The 7,219-nt window shown below is 37.2% G+C and overlaps 1 protein-coding gene across 1 annotated transcript in view; it reads left to right on the plus strand.

Moving 5' to 3' along the window:
• LOC107588686 (rho-associated protein kinase 2-like) overlaps positions 1 to 7,219 on the plus strand; it is a 68,001-nt gene that overhangs the window by 56,266 nt on the left and 4,516 nt on the right. The window contains exons 30-40 of the mRNA XM_016276897.1: positions 4 to 93; positions 198 to 301; positions 539 to 725; positions 841 to 934; positions 1,172 to 1,266; positions 1,378 to 1,569; positions 1,659 to 1,827; positions 2,172 to 2,242; positions 3,566 to 3,654; positions 3,803 to 3,881; positions 4,017 to 4,275. Of these exons, the coding sequence (XP_016132383.1) occupies positions 4 to 93; positions 198 to 301; positions 539 to 725; positions 841 to 934; positions 1,172 to 1,266; positions 1,378 to 1,569; positions 1,659 to 1,827; positions 2,172 to 2,242; positions 3,566 to 3,654; positions 3,803 to 3,881; positions 4,017 to 4,275 (1,429 nt within the window). The remainder of the gene's footprint in view (positions 1 to 3; positions 94 to 197; positions 302 to 538; positions 726 to 840; positions 935 to 1,171; positions 1,267 to 1,377; positions 1,570 to 1,658; positions 1,828 to 2,171; positions 2,243 to 3,565; positions 3,655 to 3,802; positions 3,882 to 4,016; positions 4,276 to 7,219) is intronic.

The raw sequence follows: 7,219 nt of genomic DNA on the forward strand, positions 1-7,219 counted from the left end.
TAGATAATTTTCTGTGATCCTAGGGAGCGTCAGGATTCTGATGGACAGATGAAGGAACTGCAGGATCAGTTGGAGGCAGAGCAGTATTTCTCTGTAAGAAGTCTAAACACTCTTTCCCTCCAGAAACAAACTAAACACTCAAAGGTCTAACATGACTGTGTATGTGTGTGTGTGCGCGCCTGTGCATTTGTGTGTAGACGCTGTACAAGACACAGGTGCGGGAGCTGAAGGAAGAGTGTGAGGAGAAAAATAAACTCTATAAAGACATGCAACAGAACCTACAGGAGCTTCAGGAGGAAAGGTGAGATATATATTCAATAACAAGCAGAAAAACCATAGCCTAGTGTGCAAAATGTGTTCAGTTTCATTATTAAAATTTAAATGACAGAATTAAAAAAAATTTCATTACATGTCATTATATATATTTTTTTGTCAAAATACCAGTTTATTTTTTTTTATCACATTGCAAATTGAAAGTATGTATTGTGTACATGTTGGTTTAAATTCGGTATACCTTTTTCTCATATCTTATTCTCAGGGATTCTCTTGAGGCCCAGTTGGAGATCACACTAACGAAAGCTGACTCAGAGCAGCTGGCGCGCTCCATTGCGGAGGAGCAGTATTCCGACCTGGAGAAGGAGAAGATCATGAAGGAGCTGGAGATCAAAGAGATGATGGCCAGACACAGACAGGAGCTCGCTGAAAAAGACACCACCATCACCTCAGTGAGTTACACCACACTTCAGCTATTAGCCGCTGTTACAGAAATCACATTATAGATTTGCAGCAGTCTTGAGGAAATTGGATGGTGTTGGGTTTAATTGTCCCATCCTTCCACAGTTAGAGGAAGCTAATCGCACATTGACGAATGATGTGGCAAACCTGGCCAATGAGAAGGAAGAACTCAACAACAAGCTAAAGGAAACGCAGGACTGTAAGTTACCCAGATCTTAAACTGATAGTGGCTAAATACGTCAACCATTATATTATATTATATTATATACTTTTTACATAATTTGATCATTTTAAAATAAAAAATATTTTAAAATGAGATTTTACTTAAATTTTTTAGATTTGTGTACACAGGTTTCCAGCTGAATAACAGATTTCACAGGGGCTGAATTTGGCTTTTTGTGTCTCTGTGATGACTGAGAAAATTTTTAATTTTCAGACCTGCAGAATCTCAAGAATGAAGAGCAGTCCATCACTCAAGTGAAACTTGCCTTTGAGAAACAGCTTCAGTCAGAGAGAACTCTCAAAACACAGGTGCACCATAATGTTGTCCTTGTAGCAGATGTGAATCAAATTGAGCTTGTTGATTTGTATTTACTGCCTCAGTTACTACCTTTTCTTAATTTTATTGGCTTTTTACTCTAGGCAGTGAACAAGCTGGCAGAGATCATGAACAGAAAGGAGGTCAGAGGTGGTGGAAGTCGCCGTGGAAATGATACAGACGTGAGGAGGAAGGAGAAAGAAAACAGGAAGTTGCAGCTGGAGCTGCGTTCCGAGAAGGAGAAGCTCAACAGCACTATCATCAAATACCAGAGAGAAATCAACGACATGCAAGCGGTAGGACCACTAATCAGTCTGAAGAATTCCACACTGCTTGACATATAGCCAGAATGCTTGTTTCTTACTCTTGTTAATTTTTGCTGCAGCAACTGGCAGACGAGTCTCAGGTGCGTATCGAGCTGCAGATGGCTCTGGACAGTAAAGATAGTGACATTGAGCAGCTGCACAGCCTGTTGAACTCTCTTAACGTCCAGTCGCTCGACTCTGCTAGTATGAGCAGTGGCCCAGACATGGACACTGACGAGTCACTACCAGGTACGGTGAAGTCCTTTTCCAAACTTCTTTTCATTCTGTTTTCCTTTTTCACAACTTTTCTTTTTAATTCACTTACCTTGTGTTTTCTTCACATCGTTCCATGTCACCCTCCTTTCTCTCTGCTTAGTTTTGGTCTGGTTCTCAGTTCAACTTTTGATCTTTCACCCTTCACCTCACTGCAGAGCCTGACCCTACAGGTGATCTGCATGGCGTTCAGTGCATGACCTTTTGACCTCTTAAGACTTGCGTAGACCTTATGCTTTCCCTTGACAGGCTTTTCTCTGATGTAGTTTCATAAAACTGCTCTGTTGTATTATACATGTCTTTCTCTGTGTGTTGTACAGAGACAAGACTGGAGGGTTGGCTGTCTTTACCAGTGAGGAACAACACCAAACGCTTCGGGTGGGAAAGGAAGGTATGTTTTGCATGTTTAAAACAAGTAGTTAGCTAAGGATGCTATGATGCTATACTGTTAAAAAAGTGCAATAGTATTAACATCAACATGACATTTAAATTGACCTGTCACTTAAGTAATCAGTGCATCATTAAAAAAAAATAAAAGGTCAGTAAGACAATAAAGAACAAAAAAAAAACAAGTTACAATTAATAATTGTAGAACAAAGATACAAATGAAGTAAACATAACCTAGTGTAACTTGTTGCTAATATCTTTATTGTGTTATCATTTAATTTCAGATTTTTGAATTAATTTATGGCATCATATATAATATATGACATCATGGTGGATGTGCATGGGAATGCAAATTAGTGATTATTTAAGCTAAATTAATGTGTCCAGTTTTATCTTGAACCAAAACTATTCAAAATCAATAAAATATGAATATTCAATGAAATTAGAAATTAGACATGTTGCCTTGGCAAGTAACCGAAATAGAATTTCAACTGAAGTATTAAAATGACTGAAATAAAAAAATTAATGAAAGCTAAATATAAATACAAAAAACAAAGGTTGCAAGCACATAACAAAATTACTACAACTTAAACTATAATTAAAATGAAATATAAGAATAAAAGATTTCAGTAACTTGTTGCTAATATCTTTATTGTGTTATCATTTAATTTAGATTGATTTTTGAATTAATTTATGGCATCATATATAATATATGACATCATGGTGGATGTGCATGGGAATGCAAATTAGTGATTATTTAAGCTAAATTAATGTGTCCAGTTTTAACTTGAACCAAAACTATTCAAAATCAATAAAATATGAATATTCAATGAAATTAGAAATTAGACATGTTGCCTTGGCAAGTAACCGAAATAGAATTTCAACTGAAGTATTAAAATGACTGAAATAAAAACTGAAATAAAAAAATTTATGAAAGCTAAATATAAATACAAAAAACAAAGGTTGCAAGCACATAACAAAATTACTACAACTTAAACTATAATTAATATGAAATATAAGAATAAAAGATTTCAAAATATTAAAAAATAATGAAGTATATCAATAATACACTGTGTTGTTATAGTGAGTGAATAAACTACTTAACTATTTAATAAACCTGTCCTATTTGAATTATTAACTCATGTTGTCTGCAACCACATGACAAATACTAATTACCTGGGCTAAACCTAAACCTCAAGTGACTTTGCAAACAGGAGCTAAAGCACTAGAGCTGTAGTGCTAGACACTGATACCCTTGCATTAAAAATCCCATCCAACCCTATCATGCAGGATTCAGTGAGTCTTTTGTTTCTTTTCTCTCCTCTAGTATGTTGTGGTGAGCAGCAAAAAGATTCTTTTCTACAACAGTGAGCAGGACAAAGAGCAGTCCAATCCTTACATGGTTTTGGACATAGAGTGAGTCCTTTTACTCTTTAAATCCATTTGGTTACACAAATTAATTTTGTCCCAGTGTAAAAAAAAATGGCCCTTTATCTTTTTGACTGACTTAAGTCATTTCTGTCGTCTTGTCATTATCTTAATTTCTCTGGTATTCCCTTGACAGTAAACTTTTCCATGTGCGTTCAGTAACCCAGACGGATGTCTATCGCGCTGACGCCAAAGAGATCCCCAGAATATTCCAGGTATATTGGTACCACAGATAACACAGGCAGGGTATCAGGGAACCTAATACCTGGGAAGTTTTATAAAGTCATATTTGAATCCTAAGAATAATGGCTGTAAGCTAAGGACTCATAGCTTATCATTGCTTCCCCCAGATCTTGTACGCTAATGAGGGTGAGAGCAAGAAAGAGCAAGAACTGGAACCTCTTCCTGGAGACAAGTCCAGCTACATTTGCCATAAGGGTCATGAGTTCATTCATACCCTGTACCACTTCCCCACTAACTGTGAAGCCTGTACCAAACCCCTGTGGAACATGTTCAAACCACCTCCAGCTCTCGAATGCAGACGATGCCACATCAAGTGCCACAAAGACCACATGGACAAGAAAGAGGAAGTCATCGCTCCCTGCAGAGGTGAGAAAGGGCTCTCTTCTTTACTACCTTAATGAGTAAAAAAAGGGTTCACTGGCTCCTGGAAAACCTGGGATATATTCAGAAATTATTTTTTCAGTTCTAAAGTATTTATTCAAGTAAGAGTTACTTTTAGAGAGAGCAAAAGTACTATGAAATTGTGTGTGTGTGTGTGTGGTTTATTTGCAAAAAAAGATAACTCAATTTTTTTAATTTTCAAAAATCATTTTTTTTATGTTGTTATGTTATGTATTTATTGTGTTGGTTAGCTGTATTTTTTTGTTATTTTTTTTAACCTAATCAAAATAACCCAACTGCATTTTGATTGAGATTAATTGGAATGCACAATGAAAAAAATAAATTTTGGACATTTTAAAAAACTGTTTTTGCAAATGAAATCTTCATACATACATATACAGTGGGGCAAAAAAGTATCGTGCATTGTTTGTTTCTCAGGAGATCAAAGTATTTTAGTTTCTTTTATCCTTACATATACATACATTTACATTAAGTAATTTTGCAGACGCTTTTATCCAAAGCGACTTACAATTGCGGAATACATAAAGCGATTCTTCTTAAAGGGGTCCTATTATGCTCTTTTACAAAGTCTTTGGGGTTGTACTAGAACAGGCTCTCATACTAGGTTGTTCAAAAAACACACTGGCATGAACGGCTCGAATAGTTCCTGTATCAAATGAAGGCCCGCCTTCTGAAATACGAAATGTGCTGTGATTGGTTAGCTGGGCCAGTGTGTGTTGTGATTGGCAGCACTCGGCGCCAGGTCGGGAAATGTCACGCCCTTTACCATAGCCACCTGCGAACTTCAGTGTAAATATTGCTTCAAAATCACATAAACAGCCAGGAATGGTGAACGAGAATGTTCTGGAAAGTGATTTTGAGCCTCTCTGTGATGGTACCATGAAGCGTCGCTCACTAGCGGATCTCAGACTTCTGGAGGGGATGTAGAATCGTAAAGCCTAGAAATGACAAGGGCCTGGACAAGAACTTGTGCAGCATGCTCTGTTAGAAATGGCCTGATCTTTCTGATGTTGTGCAATGCAAACCTGCAAGATCGAGCAGTCATTGCAATGTGGTCTTTGAAGATCAGCTGGTCATCAAAAATTACACCCAAGATTTCTGACCGAAGATGATGGGGTAATTGTAGAAGAACCTAGCTGGATGGTGAAATCATGCTGTAGAGTTGAAGTGGCAGGGAAAACAAGAAGCTCAGTCTTTGCCAGGTTGAGCTAGGCATGGACTGGTATGATAACCTTAAGCAAATATATCATGGTTTCATGGCATCACGGTATTGTCGTTACAGCTCTAAAATGTGTTATTTTTAAATTACTGGGTAAAAAACTACACACATACTAAAGCACGGATGACACTCGCGGTATTTTCAGCTTCTGCCGTCTCACTATATGATGATATGAACACGAATGTCATCTCCAGCTGCTCTGAGAGTTACTTCATTAGCATTTACCTTTTCATTTGAGAAAACTACCGTCATACCACATACACAGCAGCTGCAAGTTCTTCACGGCAACCCGTCTTTTTTTCCTGAAAACCGAGATTTTATTCACCATAGTGTAATTTCCGCCACATCTTAAATTGTGTATTGTATGGAAGCCCATTTCCGACACTAAATAAAAAATAAAAAAGGTAATTGCGAGTTTTTACTTCCCAATTCTGACTTTTTTTTCTCGCAATTGCATTTACATCTCGCAGTTCTGATTTTTTTTTCTTTCAATTTTGACGACTTTTCTCAGAATTGTGAGATATAAGCTCGCAATTATGAGTAGAGCCCGACTGATATATCGTTTTGCCGATGATCGGTATCGGCGAATATGCCACCGATATGAACATTTTTTTTACAGAGCAGCTGCAAGTTCTTCACGGCAACCCGTCTAAATAAAAGTTTAGTTTAACGTTCTACTGTCAGAATATACTATTTAGCAGTCTTAAGACTCAATGCTACTACTGCTAATAAATATTAATAAATCTTTATTTTTAAAGGAATAATCACATCTGTTTTCTTTTAAATTTTAACAGTAAACCTATGTTGTGCAGCACTTTGTTTGCCAAAAAATAAAAGGGTTTCATTTTCATTTGATTAGGATAAATTAAATTAATGTTTTATGCCTTCATCTGATTATCAGAAAAATTAAGAACATTTTATATTGCCCTATTATTGTTTAAAAAAGGACCCTATACAAAAAAATGAATAGGTTTAAAATACAGGCATGTGGTTCTTAATTTCTTTTTATTAATTCACCATTTGTAAACTGTTGTTTACTGTTCATTTTTTTTTAGAAATATCAATAGCATTTGTATTAAAACTATTCACTGGATGTAATCAAAAAAATTGAGAATCGAATCGGATCGAGAGCTTGCGAATCGAAATCGAATCGGGACATCTGAATCGATACCCAGCCCTATTGTTCACAGTGTTTCCTGTACAGTGAATGCCACGTAGTGCACAATGTAGGCGAGAGGCAATGATTCAGACAGTGTATGCTTTTGATTGGGGTAAATGAGGTCTGGTTTCTCGTTGTGTCACGCGAACAGTGGCAGCGCCCACAGTCTGATCCGGACTTTGGCTCCGGTCCACGCGATCGCACGGAGCGGATCATATGCGCGAGTCGGCATATATTAAACACTTCTGCAACTACACAGCCTCAGCATGATTATGACCACTACTTTGTTTTACTAAGAGTTTCATATTGAATCTAGGGGGTAGTCTATTAGACTGTGGCTGTCAAATGTGGCTTTACCGAGCTCAACGGCTCTGGCCTGAGCAGATATAAACTAAACGCTATTGGCTATTTTAAAAAGGGGGCGGAGCTGCTCGATTTGTCCCGCCCTCTCTTCTTGTTTCAGTTGAATTTACGTCACCACATAGAATAGGGTGACTATACGTGCCATTTTCCCAGGACGCGTCCTGGCC

The sequence above is a fragment of the Sinocyclocheilus grahami genome, unplaced genomic scaffold (assembly GCF_001515645.1).
Source record: "Sinocyclocheilus grahami isolate Dianchi unplaced genomic scaffold, SAMN03320097.WGS_v1.1 scaffold106.1, whole genome shotgun sequence".
NCBI lineage: Eukaryota > Metazoa > Chordata > Actinopteri > Cypriniformes > Cyprinidae > Sinocyclocheilus > Sinocyclocheilus grahami.